A 20,552-nucleotide genomic window follows, 5' to 3' on the forward strand; every position below is an offset into this window, starting at 1 on the left:
GGCTGGCTGGCATGTGGTGCTGGAGGATTGAACCGCGGTCCCTGTGCTTTGCCAAACTTGTTTCAAGTAGGTGCTTTAGACCACTGAGCCATCTCTCCAGCCCCAAAGCCAAAGATTTGGATCTTAGCTGGAAATAGAAAATAGCTGAAAGTCACCGAACTCCCCCTTGGGCTTTACTGACCCACTGTATCTTGTCATGTGCATACTTCCGTCAGTTCTGCGCACACCTCGAACCCACACTGACGGCTTTAGTTCTCTTCCCATTCTGATCACTCACTCTGGACAGCAGACAGAGCCCCTAACTTTGCCGCAGCGGGTGGGAGCGGCGGTGGGGACTGAACAGACTCAGGCAGAGCACTTCCATGGCCACTGCTGGGCGCCAACTACTTGCCGAGGGAATGGTCACAGCGGGGCACCACCACAGGGCTCCTGGGTGGACTATGCTGCCCTGAAGAAGCACTCTGCTTCCACACTTGCATCTGCCAGCCACAACTGTCCCTTCACACCACAAAACCAACAAGGGCCCCACGTTTCACTGAGCATGTCACGAGAGCTGCGGATGGAACTGGACATCACGTGCAGTAAACAACAACAACAAGCGCACTTTGTTTGTCTTTTAACAAGCCCTCTTTCATTCGACATAATTCATTTCGTTATTGTTAATTCCTAGCTTCAATATTCACTTTTAATTAGAAAAAACATAAATACAAAAAATACAGCTGAATCTAAAGCTCTGAAACAATGAACGTGACAAAGATGCCCCCTTCCAGGCAGACGTATCCTACAATTGTGATGACAGTACAAATCCATCTGCTTCAATGTTTTTAACTCCTACCAAGTATGTCCTAGCAGTGATTTTTTTCAAATCTTATTGACAATGATACACAAAAGAATTACTTAATTCCTGAAATATTTTATATTCTGTTCCACTTCTTAAAAATTAGTTGCAACCTACGAAGTTGAATGTCACGAGCTACCTGTAGGAGACAGTCTGAAGGCATGAAAGGATGTACATTTACCCAGCCCTCTACTGACAGTATTGTTTGTCTCCAAGTTTTTCTTTTACAAACAATGCTATATGAATAGCTTCATACAGGCCCCGCTGTGCACATGTATGAGGGTTCTCTAGGATAGATTTGAGGATAGATAACACAAAGTGCAATTGCTGGGTCAAAACACACATTTTTTTTTTAAACCAGGCAAAGGTTTGAATAAACATTTTACCAAAGAAAGTGGCTAATAAGCATGTGAAACGATATTTAACATCATTAGTCATCACAGAAAAGTAAGTCAATTCCACAGTGAGATACCACGTGACACCTACACAGACAGCTATAGTCAAAAAGACAGTTATTACAAGTGTTGGTATGAAAGTGAAGAAAACTAGAAGCTTCAAACACTGCTGGTAAGAGAAACAAATGGTACAGCCACTTTGGAATAGACTGTGGAAGTTCCTTAAAATATTAAAGAGCCAACCATATGACCCAACAATTCCATGCCTAGTTATATGCCCAAGACAAGTGAAAACATATATCTAAATGAAAATTTATATAGAAGTAAATGTTCATAGCAACATTACGCATAATAGATAAAAACAGCAACATCCAAGTTCCCATCCATATGAATAAATACACAACATTAGGTAGGTGATGTTATGGCTTCTACCTCGATGTCCCCCCAAAGCCTCATGCAATCATGGGAGAGGGCTTTTCAGAGGTGCCTGGATCTAGCATGTGTGACGCTGGCACCAACGATGTGATGCTGGGACTGACACGTGTGCAATGCTAGGATTAGAGCTGTCCCACCCTGGGTGTGAGTGCTACCCACCCTAAAGCTAGAGAGCCTGGAACAAGGTAAGGGACAGAAAGAAGGTCATTGCTCCATGCTTACCGCTTGCTGCTGCTTTGCTGCTTCGATGCTCTGCTGCCCTCCACCATCGCACCCTGCCTTGGAGCCAGCCAACTATGCACTGAAACCTCAACAAACAGTGAGCTAAATAACACTTTCCTCCTTTAACCTGGGTGTTGGGTACTTTGACTAAGCAACAAGAGAAAAGTTACTAAGACAATGAGCACCAAGACTAGCTTTTGGCCAAGGTTACATGCTACCACATGGACGAGCCTCACTAAAGGTCACATGCTGTGAGACGCCATCTCTAGGGACGCTCAGAGGTAAAAGGCTGACCAAGGATCTGCAGGGCTGAGGGGCGACAGGAGGCGCACAACAGCGGGGAGGAAAGCTGATGACACAGAGCTGCTTTCAAAAGCACGAAAATGTTCTAGGAGTGCACTCTGCTGATGGCTGCACAATTCTGTGAACACTGATCTGGGCGTGGTTGCACATCACGGGAAGCCTGGCTACTCAGGAGGCTGAGGCAGGAGAATCACAAGCCTGAAGCCAGCCGGAGCACCTGGGAAGCCTCTGTCTCAAAATAAAGAATAAGAAGAGCTGGGGTACAGAGCAGTATGAAGCCCTGGATTCAACCCCTAGTACCACTTAACCAGTTAATTAACAAATTAAAAATAAAATTAAAAGGACTGGGATATAGCTCAGTGGTCAAGCACAGGGCTAACATGTTTCAATCCTTAGTTCCAAAAGGAAAAAAAAAAAAAAGCACTAAATGATATATTTTAAAAGGGTAAACTTTACAGTATATAAATATCTTCTTTTCTTTCCCAATTACTAGAGCCCAGGGCCTTGTTTGTCTATATCCACAGCGCCTTTTTATGTTTTGAGTCAGGGTCTTGCTAAATTATCCAGGCTGGCCTTGATCTTCCTGCCTCAGTCTCACAGAGCACTGGGATTACAGGTATGCACTACCACTCCTGGCCCTAAAACTATTTTAGAAACACACATAGGCATAATCTGTAATGTTAATAATAATGCCAAATTGTGCTCCAGAAAGACTATGCCAGTGGATAGTCCGTGAGGACAACTTTTACTGATAACAAAGCAGGATTTTACTACTAAATGGGGCCTATGATACACGCTTTTCTTTTTTTTTTTAAAGTCACCAAACAAAACGAATTGATTCAACAAATACATGTTGAGGCTCTATTCTGTGTCAGATACAATTCTAGGTGCTGCAACACAGTGGGGAACAAACCAGTGCTCCGTTCAGACCTCATGTCTGGGGGGGCACCCTCAATCCCACGGAGCAATCCTACTACCATCAAGCCTTCCCCAGAAATTCCAGTCTACTGTCCTATTTCCTGACCTGCGAGCCCAGGAAGGCACCTTGCCCACAAAAGTACGAGCTGTGCCAGAGCAGAAAACAAGTGCTTCATGGCCACATGCTGGAGGAGCTCATGGGTAAATAGGCCTGGGCTCAGGCCTTAGGATACCCACAGAGGGCAAAGCAGACTCCTGGCACCCACTGAGGGAAGTGCCCGGTGCTGTGGTACAGAGGATCCTGTGTAGGAACAGTGCACTGGGCATCAATATAATAAAACTGGCCAACATTGCCCACTCCTCCAGCAGCACCAGGCACTTCACATAGTCTCACTCCATCTGCACACTCAATGCAATGCATGTTACCATTAAAAAGAAACTAAAAAGGGCTAAGTGACTCCCTCAAAGCAACAAACCCAGGAGCCAGCTGGACCAGGATTTATACCCAGTGACCTAGACCACCAAGCCCAGGTTCTTTCCGTACCACCAGGCAGAACTTAACAAAAGGCCTTTGCTTGGGCGAGGTTCCTAGGGCCAGAATCTGGACCTACATGTCCAGAGCCACAGCTGTCCTCAGCACTCACAGGCAATAAGGTTGGGAGGGACCAACACAGACAAACCTAATTCAACAGAAGTTCAAGAACACACTGGATTACAGGTGGCTGAGTCTTGAAGACCAGGGCTTTGAAACTACCAAGCAGAAGAGGACTCTGAAAGTAGTACACAGTAGTACACTAAAAAAGTGAGATTTGGCAAGGGATTCCTCTCTTCACTATTAACACCTAGCAGAAACCCTGCCTCTCAGGCTATTGGACACTCTTCTAAGAACCACTCCAGCCCAAGAGCTCTGCAAGATCATTCCAGACCCCCTCAATCCAAATTGGTTCAGAGAACTGGCCAGAAGGCTTTGAAGCCAGGAAGCACAGACCTTACATCTCAACTCCATGCACTCTTTGGGCGACCCCAGACCATGGATTTCAGCCTCAGAGTCTCAGTGGCCTCACTTCAAAGGGACAATACGGCCACCTCAAAGGTCCCTGCTTATTCAGCAATCAGCAGTGACTGAGACCCAGATATTGGTTAAGAGCTGTACTTACAAAGACAGAAGAAATGTAGTTCCTGATCTCAAACCTGGGTGACATGTTCGTTAACGACCAACACCTTCAGTGTCCAATACTGAGACCACTAGCCATAGGAACCCACAAAGCACTTGCTATAAGTATAAAATTTGTGCCAAAGTTCAAAGATTTAGTAAGATGAAAAGATGCAAACTGCCTCATCTGTCATTTTTTTCTCATTACAAATTAAAATAATATATGGAAATATTAGGCAAAATAAAATGTGAAGTATTACGGAACTCACTGCTTGGCAGGGTAACAGTGGGAAGCACTGGGCAAGCACATCACTGCCCTGGGTTTGACTCCCTAGCACCACAAAAAAGAAAGAAATCATTTTTCTCTTTTACTCTTCTAAAGGTGGCTGCTAGAAAATTTCAAATGATGTCCACTGAACAGTGCTAGTTAATAAAATTTTGTGAGGTCAGCTAGGATCAGGGACAGATAAAGTGATCAGGAAGGGTACAGAGGGCCTAGCTGAGGCTTGGGAATGGCAGTGAAGATTTCCCAGCAGTGACACTTTATACTGAGCTCTGAAAAATAATAGGCCTTGATAAGGCAAAGAGAGGGCAGTTGGGGGGCAGCTCAGGCAGCAAAACAGCAAGTCCACAGGCCTGTTGGTAAGAAACACAGTGAGACTATTCGTGACACAATTTGGCAGCCAGGCATAGGGGGAAGAGCTTGGAGAAGGACAGGGATGGGAAATTAAAGAGGGGAGGCTCCAGAAGTGGATGGGTCCAGATTATGATGGACCCTGGAAAGATTTCCAACTCGGAGGGTAGCAAGGAGCCTCCCAGACTCAAGAGTAGGTAAAACATCAAGGAAGGTATCCAGCACTTGGGTTCTGTAAAGGCAGGCAGAAGAAGGAGTGGAGAATGTTTGCAGATATGCTGAGGAGCTACTCTGGGTACTATTAGGCTAAACCCTTGGAGCATCATTTTAATCCTTACACCAACCCAAGGCTTTGGCCCACTTTATAGATAATAAAGGCTGAGGCTCAGCCAGGTGTGGTGTACATGCCTATAATCGCAGCACTCTGAGAGGCTGTGGCAAGACACACAGATCTGACTCCAGCGTGGGTGGTGCAGCAACTTTGAGACCCTGTCTCAAAAAACAAAAGGAAGCCCGAGATGTAGCTCATTGCAAAGATCCCAGGTCAACAGCAGCACCCTATGAAGCTAAGATGTACAAATTCAAAGCTTTCAAGCTGTAGTAGTACGGGCTATTAGACATGTGAAAGAAGATAGGGCAATCCAGGTGAGCGACAGCAACAGCAGTGGTCACATGCAGAGAAAGGGACAAGATGAACATTTGCAGTAGCCAGAGCTAAATACAAAGGGCCATGCTCTTTGTCTTATACCTAATAGGAAGATCTCAATAAACAGAGTAAACTTTTCCCAGATTTGCCTAACATAGGCCCTTTTTATGCCTATCATGCTGTCTGGGTGTTATGGTTTATATAAAATGTTCCCCTAAAGCCTCAGTTGCTCATAGGTGGGTTTTGTGGAGGTGACTGGATTATGGGGTTGTGACACTCATCAACAGATTAGTCCACTGGTGAGTTTATAGCTAAAGGTGACATTAGGAGATGAAGCCTGGTCAGAAAAGAGCTGGGGAGGGGGGTGGTCCAGAGGAGTCTAGCCTCCTCCCTTGCTCTCTTGATTCACACAGCCCTGCCATGTGTTTTTCACCTCTCCCATACTCCTCTACCTGAGGTCAGCCAAGACTCTGGCCTGAAGCCTCTGCAAACTGTGAGCCAAAATAAACCTTCATTCCTTAAAGCTCTGGGTGTCAGAAATTGTGTCTCAGAGATGAGAAAGTAGCCAAGACAAGAGGCATAAAAGCTTACTGTGCCCACCTGACTCTTAACAGCATGGGTGTACACAACAAATAACAAAACCGCTCTCAAGTAGGATCTGAAGAAAGTAGCTGTCCTTCCCTAGAGAAATGACTAGATACTGCGGGCTCTCAGGCCTTCTCTTCCTCTTCCTTCTACCTACTCTCCAAAGAGAAGCCCAGGGCCATCAAAGGAACCTGGGGCATATAGCACCCCATCAGGCCTCCAAAACGGTCTTAGCCCCACCAGCAAAAAAAATATTGCAACCCCTATGCCAGGCTCATAAGGGTTGGAATGCTTCCTCAGGCATCGTTCCCTGATTGCTACCACTACTGATAATGCCATCTGACCATCTCTAAATTTAAAAATCCAAACAAATGCTCTAAAATCCTAAACTTCTTGAGTGCCACCATGACAGCTACAGCTAATCTCATGTGACAAGTCACAAAGTACAGGCAAATTAAAAATAAAGTATAAAATATTATAAGGTGTATATGAAGTAGTACATAAGGTATACACGAAACAAATAAACTTCATGTTCAGACTTGGGTCCCATTTCCAGTATACCTTATGTATATGAAAATATTCAAAAGAAATTCCAAATCTGAAACATTTCTGGTCCTAACCATTTCAGATAAATGTTACTCAACCTAAATTAGTAATAGTAACAGTAATAACAATCCAAGTTCACTTCAGCACTGATGCAGGCGTTGTTTCTTTTGATCTTCACTCTCATTCTAAGTTGATATTACCTTAACCCAGTTTACAGTGAAAAAGCTGGTCAGTTCCCTTTTGCCCAGGTCACACAGCTAGCAGGGCTGGATTTGACTGCTATTCTACCTCCAGGCACAGCTCTGACCACTGCACTCCACTGCCTCTGTCCTAGGTGGCCACTGTGTGAAGCCATAATCGAAGTCTAAACATAAAGAGTACATCCCCATAATGAATGCAAACCCCCAAACCAGAATTAACTATCAAGTGTTGCAAAAATAAATAAAACAAAGTGTTGCAAGTCCAGTCCCCCAAACAGCCCCCACTAATGCCATACTCCGGGCCCGAACAGATCTCCCCCACCCTGTCACGCTGTCCTTCATACCCTTTCAAACTATGTTCCCAAAAGGGTCGTGGGTATTGCAGATCACAGACTCCTAGGCCCCAAACTCAGCATCAGCAGGCAGGACCCGAAAGAGAGCCCCAGCACCCACACTCTGAGCAGGTGGGACCCGAGGGATCCTGCCCGAAGGAACCCAACCCCGCGCGCTGCCCCTGGTCACACACTCTCAAGAGCAAACCCCACAGCGGGGTTAGAGCCTAGCCCCATCAATGGGAACTCCGACCCAGTTACCGCGAGTCCCCAATATTCGCGGGCCGCACCTGCAGCCACTGAACGTCCCGGGGAGAGTGACGTCTTCTTCCAACACGGAGTCCATCATGGACACAAAGACAATGATGGCATTAGTGTCTGTGGCAGCCGCGCCACTGCTTCGCCCCCCGGCTGTTGAGACCCGCCCGGCTTTCCAGGTCCCCGCCCCCTCCAACACAGCCCGTGTGCAGACTAGCGGCGCCGCTGGAATTCAAACCGCAGCTGCCGCCATCTTTCCCGGCGCTTCTTCCTACGGAAACGAGGCGGGGTCATGAAGGTTTGTGCGGTGAAGCCAACCTGCCCGGGCCAGAGGCCGGGCAGCGAACCTTTGGTGGGCGCCATCTTAACTAAGGGCAAAGCGCTAGTGTTTGGCTCAGCCAAATTAAGGAAAAAGACATTGGCTGCCATTTTTCATAAGGGCACTAAGGCGGGGACTAGGGAAGCCGCCATCTTTGTTAAGGGTAAAATCCCGGCCTTGGTCCGTTAATTTGAGCGGGAGATGGAAATACTGTTTGTTTGCTTTTCTAGAATAATGACCTTTCAAATTTTAGGATCTGTATACCCAAATGGCTTCAGCCTGGCCTTGAAAGGTAGTCAGGTGCGGCTTCCTTTTAGAAGAATCCGACCTGCGGGATCCTAACAAAAGCAATAATTTACATATTTCATTTGGCGCAACTCATCCATGAGAGAAGTGGACCACACTCCACTTGCTGGCTCTTACTTAGTGGCCCTTTATTGCCCTTAGGACCCAAACTTACTTGTAATCAGTAAACTGAGGCCCAAAGTAAGACTGACAACTGGACCTGGATATGGGCTCCAGACAGTTACATCAAAGCTCTGTATAACCTGCTTGTCTTAAAGCAAACAGCAATCATAAAAGACCTAGAAAACCTGGGCACAGCTTCCTTTTGTAATTAACCTTCCCTTCCCTCTCAGTGTTACTTCTTTCTCTGCAGGCTGTTGGAAGAGTCCTGGGTGAAAATAACTTGGAAATATGATTGAGCAGGAAATGGTGACATCCTTGTAGTCATAAACAACCCCCACCCCAGTTTCCTCATCCTTCAACTAAATAATTGATTAATAACAGAGAAACTGGCAGTGCCAGTCCCTCTGTGATCCTGGACAGACCACTTCTACAGTGTTTCTAAATCAGTTAAATGAAAGATGGATGGTGCTCTAGGGACCTCAAGTGATTTCTTTGTGCTCGTTTGAAAGCTACTATTACAGGGCCAACGAGATACCTCAGCGGACTAAGTGCCTACTTAGGCAAGCGCAGGGGCTGGGGTTTGATCCTCAGGCACACTGAGCTGGCTACCGAGACCTGGCATGGTGGCACACGCCTGTGATCCCAGCACCGGGGAGGCTAAAAACAGGAGGATCACTACGGTCTGAGCTGCTAAAACAGTCCTCAAAGCTACTATTTGCATCAGCTCTATTCTGGTGAGGGAGTCAGGGTTATAAATCATCACTTTCCAATGGAAGGAAATAACTTTCCATTCAGCAAATGCAATCACTTGAGAAAACAAAGATCTCTTTTTTTTTTTTTTTGAGGACATCTCATGTGTCACTCAAGCCAGGCTTACCACATGTGCCACCTCATTTAATCTTTGCCAACCTTCAAGAATGTTGTTGTTGTACTCTTTTACTGATCCTTGGCAAGACTGAGGCTGGGACAACTTACCTGAAGCCCCACAGTGCAACATGCCAAATCAAAAATTTGAGCCCAGGTCTCTCTGAAATCTCATAACCCTACTGTTTAAGGCAATTTGTCTTCCACATTTGCTTGTTTTTCTCTACCTTAGACCTTAAGAGAATGAGGTGAGGTCCACATCTAGATAAGACAGCATTTAGAGAGGTGTTCATCAGGCTCTGTGCTTTGGATAACTGCTCCAAGGTGGCTAGGAGGTAAAACTTAGTGCAGGTGATGATTTCAGGCCCAGAAATCTGGATATCTGGGTTCCGACTCGACCTTTTCCTGTGACTTGGGATCCCTTCCTCCTTGATTTGCCTTGCTTTTCCTGTGTATGAAATGGGGCAGACATTGTCAGGCTCATATGGTGCATTATCTCATTAGACACTTTGGAAATTATATTTTTAAAAGAATCTAAAAGAAGTCCCTGTTAAGATTAATCCACTGCCCTATTCAGCAAGACCATATTCCTTGATTTAGTGCAAATCCCTTTAATGAACCTGGAACCTGAAAATAGATGTAATTCAAAGGAAAGGCTACAAGAGAAGTTGCTTTCTGTGCTACAGTAGTGATTTCATGGCCAGAGATGGAGGCCATTGCTCTGTGTATACCACTGGCTTTTCTTTCTACAAAGCCTAGAGGTGATGTCACTGCTACCAGCTGTTTGGGCTATCTGGAGCCATCTCCTTGACAACAGCCCTTCTGCCACAAAGCTGGCATTATTATTTCCTTGGCCAAAGTCGTATCAAATGACTGAAAGTAGTTTGTACACAGATGTTTTTCATTTGGGTGGAATGTTTCTGGTCTGAGCAGCTGAAGACAGTTGTGTTGCCATTATGAACAGCCAGAATAGCTTTTTACATATCAACACATTCATGTTGCTACTTTGCACTGTTCTGTTTTCTCCTCTATATGATTCTATGAAGTGGGCGGGATGATCGCGCTGCTCCACAGAGGAGGAATGCTATGGTTCGGATCTTACATTTCCCCAAAGAGCCTTATGTCAAAAATTTGGTCCCCAGCCCCTGGCACTACCAGGAGATGGTGGAACCTTTAAGAGACGGAGCCCACTTGGAGGAATTTAGGTCACTGAAGATCCTCTTAAGGAGGCTTGTAGAACCCTGGCTACTGCTCTTTTTCTTTGCTTCCTACTCACCATAAAATGCACAACTCCTTTACTATGAGCAACCACCATGATGCAGATGACACATTTTTGTCACAGTAATAGAAAACTAAACAAAGAAATTAAGATTTAGGGAGGGAAAGAAATTTGCCAAAGGTCACATTTCCTTGTTTATTCTTTCTTAGCTTTTCATTTAGAAATCACTTCAGACTTAGAAGAAAATTTCCAACATACAATAAACTTTCAAACAGCTTCCTAAAATAAAATAGGAGCAACTTACATGAACATAGCATAGTTGTTACAACTTACATTGAAACTTTATCACTGACTACAGACTTTATTTGAAATTAATCAGTTTTATTATTAATTTCCTTTTGCCGGTCCAGAATCCAATCCAGGATTCCACATTGTATTTAGTTATTATATCTCCTTTCTACTTTAGCGAACCACTGACCTACTACATTATGTTGCTAAAGATTTATGTTTTTTTTTGTTTGCTTGTCTTTTGTCTTCCAGAGACAAGGTCTCACTATGCAGTTTAGGCTGGCCTTGAACTCTCTTTGTAGTCCAGTCTGGCCTGATCTCGAAATGATCCTCCTGCCTCAGTCTTCCAAGTGTTGGTAATACAGGCTTGAACCACCACACCTAGCTCAGATTTATGTTTCTTATAGTAGTTTTATATATAATTGGAATTGGATAATATGTACTTCTTTGTGTCTGTCTTCTCAGAATAGCAGGGGCATTGAATGCCTTATCCTAGGGTCTGTCATAGTGTCTGGCAGATAGTAGATGTTCAATAAATGTTGGTGAAAGAGTAAATTCATGAGCTTATTCTCAAACACCCTTTTTTTTCCTGGCTAATAAAATACAAGATTTAAAAAGGCCCTGAGAGAGGACATGTAACTAAACCTCTTGGATATACCAGTGGAAAAACTGTGCTCCAAATGACATTAACGGTCTGCCCATGCTCACTGTAAACTTACAGGAGAACATAGATTAGACCCCAGTGTGCAGACTCCCAGGCCTGCAATTCCCTTCCTTGACAACAGCCACTTTCCACATTCAAGAGTGTCTCAGTGGGACCTCAGAATGCCTACAGGGTGTCACGCTGTCTATCTTAGCCTCCTGGCACCCTACCACCCACTGAAACTTACAGAAACAGCAGCATTTCAATCTAGAAAATTCTTCATCTCATTCCAAATGTACCCAAAACCTAGGAGTGGCCTTACTCCAATCCTAAACCGGAGATTGGTTTTTTAGTTAGAAAACAAGCCTCATGGTTCCTAATCCTATCCCCCACTTACTAGGGCAAAATGGTACTGTGTGCTTTGTGCAGTTCTTACTAAAGATCTCTTATATAGAAGAGAAAAAGGAACTGTGACTCAGTGTAGACTTTGTATGTGCCTGCTGCTTCCCAGGTAGGACGTCACCTTACCTCACTGCAGTCCTGTGACATCACCATTTTTATTCCTCTTAAAAGAGATGACAACAGTCTGGACTATGAGTTGTCTGTTGATTTGCCCAAAGTTCTGTAACTCCAAGCTGAAACAGGAAGCCATATCTCTATATCTGAAAAGCAGGTATAGACTGCATATAAAAGATCATAGGTTTTAGACTGAAACCTATGATCTTTTAGAACCCAGACAAAGATATTTTCTCCTGATGTTTCAGCATGCATATTTAAATGCTTTCTTAGTTGTTGGGAAGCTCATGATTAAATTGGGTGTCAGTGGCTGATGTAGCCTTTTTAGCTCCGATTTTCTGGTATATTTCTACTTTCTCTTTGTTATTCTTTTTTTACTTTTAATTTTATTTTTTAAAGTTTGTTTGTTTGTTTGTTTGTTTTGGACTCCATCACTGGTTCAGCATGCCTGGTGTGGCATGCAGTGCCCAGGACCACCCTGTGCTTACCCAAGCAAGCACTTAGTCTGCGGAGCTATACTGCAGGCCCTTTTTTTTTGTTGTTGTTATTCTTAACTGATACTTTATCCTTAATCTAAAGGGTTAGTGATGTTTATCTTTTCACACAAAAAAGTAATGTAAAGGCTATAAGTAAATGAATTATTTTTTTAACAAAAACAGTACCTGTTGACATTGTTACCTTTCATCTTAATGGAAAGAAATTCAAAATGTAACTTCTACCATACTCCAATCCTTTTTTTTCAAAACTTAAAGGCCTCTCTCTATCTCAGACAATTCCTTTGGGGATTAATGACCCATTGGAGTCTACGCAATTTGCCTAATTGCCCTCAAATTATTATCTCAACCAAAGCAGAAGCTTAATAGCCAATCCTTAATGTCTTTATCCTTGTCTGGAAGGACCTCATGCATTGGCAAAAATAGCTTCTATACATGAGGCTGGGTAACCCCCAGCCATAGTGATTACAGATAACAACGGTCCATTTGGAAAATGTTTGGGGGGGTAATTAAAAAGCTAAGACAGAGCCTGTTGGTTCTGCAATCTACTAGAAACAAAGACAAGAAGCGGAGAGCACCCACAGCACATATATGGGACTAGGACTTTTTCCTGTCCAGTCAGCATGTGCCATACTGTACAAGGACATGCAGTCCCGCCCGCGGCTGAGGCCTCTGCATCAATGCAAAGAGCTTCGTTCGCATGTTTCACCAAACAGCATTTTGCACAGTATGTTTCAGGAGTCACTCAGAAATGGCTTCACTTACAAATGACTGGGTGCTTCCCCCAACAGCAGTCAAGTTGGTTTTTGCGGTTTAAGCTTGCACTCGTCCAAAGCCTACAGATAGCGGTACATTTGTACATCTTTACCCTCTTTACTCACAACCCACTGATTCATCTACTGACACTTACTGAGTTTTGTGGGGTACCAGGATCTGTGCATAGCAGTGGGACTACAAAAATAAAGACAGTCCTGACCCCAAAGTTGAACAGATAATCTGACAGACATAAAAGAGAAAGAAAAACCATTTCTGTCAGTTTTCACACACTTTGCTTATGATACAGAAGTGTGGGTTTTTCATACCAAGCAAGTTTCCATTTCTCTGTGGACACCACCTGGTCCAGTTGGGCAGTTCAGTTCGGAATGACACCGCTTATGTAGTGTTAAACTCAGAACCTGTGTTGTCCATCAGCTCACACAAGATGATCCCACTTCAGATGCCAGGCATGAGAACAGGCCTTCCATGAGTCTGATAACTGGCTTTAAACAGAGGGATCTCTTCATTCCTCCCAGTTTGATAATTTGCTAGACTAGATTGCAGAAGTCAAGAAAATACCTTACTTAGGCTATGTGTTTATTATTAGAAAGGTTAAAGTTCAGAAGCAGCCAAGTGGAAGAGATACTCGGGGTTAGGTAGATGGGTTAGGGTGCAGCAGAGCTGATGTGGAACCTTCCCAGTGCTTCCATAGATTCACCAGCCTGGAAGCTCTCCAGACACCTTCAGTCAGGGTTTCGTGGAGGCTACACCCATCATGTAGACATGATTAAGTCACTGGCCACTAGCAGTTAAACTCAAACTGCACCCTTTATCCCTCCCAGAGGTTGAGAGTTAAAAGATGAGGTTGAAAGTTCCACCCTTCCATTTGTGCGTTTGGTTCCTTTGCTCCTGTAGCTCTTACCATTTAAGAAGGTTCAAGCTTTTCAGATTTCTGGCCAGGAGGCAGATAAAGACAAAAGTGTATATTTCTTAATGCACCATCATCTTGTTTTCATCACTGTAACTTTTATTATTAATGAAAACTGGGTTCTGTTGAATGCTTTTTCTGCATCTATGGAGCGGATCATCCCATGATTTAAGTTCAGATGTTTTGCCAACTTTGCATTCATGGGATAAAACCCATCTGGTCATAAAGGATTTCTTTAAAAAGAGACATATTTAATTTGTTTATATTTTCTTAGAAATATTTATGTTATCTTCATGAGAGATATTGGTTAGAGCAATCTCTGTTTTTCCTATTGCTGACTGAGTTGGCCAGATTATTTCTTTTTGAGGGAGCACAGGAGTCTGTGTCTTTCAACTAAGTCATCAAATTTATTGGTATAAATTTCCCGTATTATTCCCTTTAATGTCTGTAAGAGCCACAGTGAGTTCCTCTTTCATTTCTTTCTTTTTTTCATTTCTGATATTGGGATTTTTGTGTATCTTCCCCGTATTGTCTAATGTTCCTGATCATTTGACTAGAAGATTATTGAATTTAAAAAAAAATCCACAATACTATGCAATACATCAAATACTGTTGAATTCATATTATTTTATTGAAATTCTGTATTATTTCTATTTTTTATTACTAGTTTGTATTTTTTTAAAAAGACACACAGAAGTATTCGCTCTCAGTTCTACTTGTTATTTTTTTCTTCTGTCTTCTCTATTGTTTTCTATTTTAATTATTTTTGCCCTTTAGCTCTCATTTTCTGATTGCTTCAGATTACTTTGCTTTTCTACTTTAAGATAGACACTTGGGTTATTGATTTGGGATCTCTCCTCTAATGTAAAACTTTAGTGCTCTGAGCTTTCCTCTAAGTACTGATTTAGTTACATCATCCAAATAGGAAATGTCATTTTATTATTTTAATCAGTTCACACTACTTCAGAGTCATTTTTCATCTTTTCTTCGGTCTGTGTGTTACTTAGATATGTGTTAGTTTTCAAGTACTCTGCAATTTCCCCTGATACATTACTTTTAACTTAATTTCTAATTTCATTTCATTTCATTGGCTATAGTCAAATGTGTCATTTGCTTTTGAGTTTATTATATCTTATCTTGTGACCCAGAGGATGGCCTATCACGGTAAATGTTCTGTGTGTATTGAAGAGAATGTACAAGGTGGGCTGATCAAAAAGGTGATTTTTACAAAGTGTGATAAAAATATAGCAAACGCTGCTGCTGCTCACTGCCATCCAGCAGAGAGGTGGGCTTGTACATTGCTGTGCACCTTCATACACATTATCTACCAGATCTAGCATGTGGGAACTTCTGGCTCTTCCTCAAAGCAAAAATAACTATGAACGATAAACTCTTTGAATGGATTCAGGGCATCAAGGAAGTTCGCAGCGCAGCAAAAGACACTCGCAAAAATTTCTTTAAAAAGAGACATCTTTAATTTGTTTATATTTTCTTAGAAATATTTATGTTATCTTCATGAGAGATATTGGTTAGAGCAATCTCTGTTTTTCCTATTGCTGACTGAGTTGGCCAGATAGCTCAGCACCTACTTAGGCAAGCTTAGGCAAGTTCAGGGACTGAGGTTTGATCCCCAGCACCACATGACATGCTAGCCTCAACCTCAGGGTGGGCTGAGCCAGCCACTCCCCCCAAAAAAATTTTAAAAGGGCCAATGAGATAGCTCAGCAGACTTCCAGAAGACTTCACAAAGCAGCAAGAATGATGGTGTTAATGGTAATATTTCTTTCACTGTCATGAATACTTTAAAGATGTAAGCATTCTCCTCTGTACTTTGTGATCACATCCCATATATGGCGTGCTAGTGTCGAGTGGGGTGTTCTATGTCAATGAGGTCAAGTTGGAGATAGTGCTGTTCAAATTGTCTATATCCTTGCTGGGTTTCAGTCTTCTTATTCTGTACATTGTGAGGTGTTGTACTCTGCAACTATAATTGTTTTTGGCCTATTTTTTAATTTTCATTATCAGTTTTGGATGCATGTATTCTGAAGCTCTATTGTTAGATGCATATACATTTAAAATTGTATATACCTTTGATGAATTTATAATTTCATCATTATGAAATAAAATGTAGTAGATTGTTTGTTTGTTCTTTAGCATAAACATCACCAAGCTATGGCGCTTCCTTCTGAACATTTTCTTCATATGTATTTTTCAACCTAGCTGAAATTATCCATCATATCCATCAGTTCCAGTTCATATGCTATTCATGACACATTGCATGAAATGTTACACATATCCTCATGTGTGTTCACCTACTGTTTTAAAAAGAATACAGTAAGTCCTGTGTCCACAGTTTTCATATCCACAGATTCAACCAACCATAGATCAAAAATGTTTTAAAAATATTGTCTGTATTGAATATGTAACAACTTTTTGTCATTCTCCAAATATGCAGTAACGACTATTTACCTTTCCTATATTAGAAATTATGAGTAATCTACAGATGATTCAAAGTATACAGGAAGGTATGCATGAGGTTATATACAAATACTCTACCAGTTTATAGTCTGCAGATTTTGGTATCCGCAGGGAGCCTTGGAACCAATCCCTCGTGGATATCAAGATATGAATACATAATGCACCGGCAATGAATGTTACCAAGGCATTTGAAGTCATCAGAGTGCTCTGCCCCTCACAAAGTTGTGCAGGGTTTTGAGAGCTGAACTCCGGCTCTTGACACACATGCTAGGCAACCACTCTACCACTAAGCTACACCCCCTGCTCATTTTTATTATGAGAGAAGATCTTACTAGTTCACCCCGACTGGTCTTACATTTGTGATTCTCTGCTTTGGGCCTTATTAGCTGAGATTACAAATGCGTGCCATGGTACCTGATTTATATTTATTTTTGTATTCATCATCCCTCTGCTTTTATTTATAGGGCTCTCACATGTTTTTCTAAACAATGTATTCTATTTCTCTTTTTTGCTGTCATGTAAATTATACAATATATATTCTCCATGACTTGCTTTTTTGGCTTAGCATTGCTTTTGGCATTCATCCATATTGATGAATATAACTGTGGTTTATACATTTTCCATTACTGTATAAAATGTTGTTCAAGGTATATGAATACACCACAATCTATCCATCCTTCTGCTGGCAAGAAATCTGTCCATAAGGAATAATAATAACATCTTTACTGTAAGGAATAATGCTGCAGTGAAGAATCTGGAATGTAGCTTCTGGTGCACATACCAAAAGGTTTCTTAAAGAATAGAATTCCATATACATCTTCAAATATCCCATTTTCCTGCTCCTAATAATTCTTCCTAATATTACTCAATGACTATGTGTTATCTTAAAAAGCATATGCATTAAACTATATCCTGATTGTCAAACATCTAGAATGTAGGCTTAGTCCTGGAAACTCTATACACAACTCTAAAAAATGCATTTTTTTAATGCTTTTATGTCTTTGCTTTTTAGGTCATTTTCTTATGAAAGACTCCCAGAAGTGAATTTTCTTGAACAAAGACCAGTTTACTAAGTACCAATCCACATTCAATGAGATGGATTTTATTGCTGAAAAACCATGAAGTTATTCCCATCCAAGAAGTTGTTTATCCTTTGGGGATCACGGATCCTTTTGAGACCATGATTAAAAGTAAAAGATCTGCTTTCCAGAAAAAATAAAATAAGCAAACAAAAAACAATTATATTCACAAAAAAACCCAACATACAATTTCAAGGCTTTTTCAGACTCTCTGTTCCCCCTATGTTAATCCCTCTCTTGAATATAAAATACTGTCTTTCTTTCTTTTATTTACTTGGTACAGGGTCTTACTACACAGCTCGGATGTATAGTGATGCTTTTTTATTTAGATCGAGGAGATTCAAGGCATGGTGCCAACATCTGCTGGGGGCTGGTGAGGGTTTTGTGGTGGATGGTATAACAATGGTTGGGAGTGTGTTTGACAATGCCAAGTAGCAGAGGTGGAAAAGGGATTCAGGGCAGGGTCAGCCTCACTTATGACAAGCCATGTTTAGGGGACTTCCTGTGAGATCAGAATACATTCCCTTCAGAAAAGCATCAGTCTCTCTTAAGACCTAATTAGCTCTGGCTGCAATCCAGTTATTGAAGGTTCCTCCACCTCCACCTCACCACAGTAGCGCACAGGTACAGCATCCATCTCAGTGGAATAAACTACAGCAGCCCCACCCACTGCATATATGATTTTTTTTTTTTTTTCTCCTTGAATGCCTCCAGGGCACTTTTGCATGGCTGGAGTGTTGTGGGGATCGAACTACAGCAAACTGAGGCTGCCAGCATTGTGGAAGCAGCCACTTAAAGAACTGAGCTAGGGCTGGGCCCTCTGCATGTATGATTTCTTACAATACTTCATGTAAGATTTTTTACAACACTTCACCAAACAAGTTCATACGCCAGCTCTTGTATCAAGTGCCTTTTCTTTTAAACCACTATTCAGCGACCATCCACCCCATACTGGCAATATAGCAGATACCAGAGATAGAAAAAGAAATGGCCCTGACTGCAGGAATACAGTATCTTGGGGAAAGACAGAAATTAAAAACTATTTACAACAGGGCCGGGGAGATGGCTCAGTAGAATAAGCACTTCCCTGGCAAGTGCAAGGGCCTAAATTCAATTCCCAGTTCCGCAAAAAAAAAAAAAAAAAAAAAAAAACCTATTTACAACAAAACATGGGCAGAAAAAAATAGCATTCATTAGGAGAAATTGAGGTACAAATTAAAGATTAGTAAACTTCTCTTCATCAAGAGATTATAAAGGATGAATAAGCATTCCGAATAATATTACAGGTAGAGGAAATAATAGCACCAAAGGGGAAAAGGCTGATATATCCTGGTGTGTACAGGAAGTTATACAACAGTTTAATATAGTCAGATTAGAATGGTAATGAACGTGGAGAAGAGCTGAGACTTCCTTATTTGGAGCAGAGATTAAAAAGACAATGTTGCCAAATATAATTTTAGCAGTTGGTCTGACAACACAAAGGAAATCTCAGATTTCCTCCCAAAAACTTCCTTTATGACCCAAAGCTGCTTTTAGTATATACAAAGAACCATTTTGCCTGTTTTTTTTTTTCTTCAACTCCCTGGCATGTGGTGTGCAATTCAGGATATAAGATTTAAAACCTATACAATCAAGTGACACATTTTCGATTGCACCTTGTCCATGGGTTTCATTTTGTAAGCAGTACTCACTTGGAAAACATCTTGTTCTGCTGGGGATGTGGCTCAGTGGTAGAGATTTTCCTTGGATGTACATTTTGTTGTTTTTAACTTAGCTCATTTTAAAAATATAACTAAGATGGGGCAGGGAGATGGCTCAGCAACACAGGGTCTGCCTGGCAAGTGCAAGGTTGTGAGTTTAATTCCCAGTATCAATATATATATTGATCAATTTTTTAAAAATACATTAGGTACAGGGTCCCACTATGCACTTCAAACTCATAGTGATCCTCCTGTTTTCAGCCTCCCAAGCACTGGGATTACAGGCATGCGCCACCACACCCAGACTCTTGACTGACTAATTTGATGTCACTGATTTAGCTATAATAGAGCATGTGTAATGTGATACATGTTTATATAGAAAATTAATGTAACCAATTTTGACAGTACAGTGTAGTAAATGTCTCTACTTGCAGCAAAAGTATGAAAGGAATGCTTATGATAATTTTAACAACATTTTTTCACGATATATATATACATATACATTTATTTTTTTGTGTATGCATGTACTTTCTCTTGAAATTTTAATTTGTTTGATTTCTATCACAATTAATTCTGTTCCCTTAGGATAATACTCAATTCACATACATCACAGAACCGCAAGTGTATACATATAAGGTATCACTATAAAGTTATATAGTATATTTTTTGTGTGACAAGAAAAAAAAACCCAAATTTTAAAATTTAAATACCAATCAACTTAAGTTGAATGAATCAATTCAAGCTTATAAAACTATCAGCACAAAGAAATGCTTGACTTATTTTTTTTCTTTTTTTCCAAACTCTTCGAGCCTGTAGCTGATGTTCCATTAAATATTGCATGGCTTTATCAAAATAAAGGATATTCAAGCACACCTTTTTTGTTTTGTTTTGTTTGTAGCACCAAGGATTGAACTTGGGACCTTGTGTTTGCCAGGCAGGCACTTATGCCACTGAGCTACATCCCCAGCCCTTCAAGTACACCTTTAAAAATAAAGAATATGTACTCTCACAATGGTTTATCTACCAAACACATAGAACTTGATTCACTTTCAGATTTATACTAAAGAAAGGAATACTTACATGTGTGAAAAATAAATCCAAAGAAAATAATTTTTCTCTACAAAATTTTCATTGAAACCCCAATGGACTTCATAGGGGACTGGCAAAAGCATCAAGAAGCTTAGAGGTTAATAATTCCTTTTTTAATCTTTTATTTATTTGGTACAGGGTTTCACTACGCAGCTCAGACTCATAGTGATCCTTCTGTCTCAGTCTCCTCAGAGCTGGGATTACAGGCGTGCACCACCATGCCCCATTTCGGTGGCTGGCACGGTGCGCCCAGGGTTCCAGGGCCCGCATGGCATGTACCGGGGATCAAACCTGGGTCCTTGTGCT

The 20,552-nt window shown here is 41.7% G+C and overlaps 1 protein-coding gene across 4 annotated transcripts in view; it reads right to left on the reverse strand.

The window, feature by feature from the left end:
* Positions 1-7,719, reverse strand: part of Cdk5rap2 (CDK5 regulatory subunit associated protein 2) — a 210,533-nt gene extending 202,814 nt beyond the window's left edge. For all 4 annotated transcript variants that reach the window (XM_023701591.1, XM_023701590.1, XM_023701589.1 and 1 more), the window contains exon 1: positions 7,498-7,719. In XM_023701591.1, coding sequence (XP_023557359.1) covers positions 7,498-7,556 — 59 coding nt within the window. In that variant the 5' untranslated portion in view covers positions 7,557-7,719. The remainder of the gene's footprint in view (positions 1-7,497) is intronic.
* Between the last annotated feature and the right edge of the window lie 12,833 nt (positions 7,720-20,552).

Source organism: Octodon degus, unplaced genomic scaffold (genome assembly GCF_000260255.1).
Source record: "Octodon degus isolate 3935 unplaced genomic scaffold, OctDeg1.0 scaffold00137, whole genome shotgun sequence".
Taxonomy (NCBI): Eukaryota; Metazoa; Chordata; class Mammalia; order Rodentia; family Octodontidae; genus Octodon; species Octodon degus.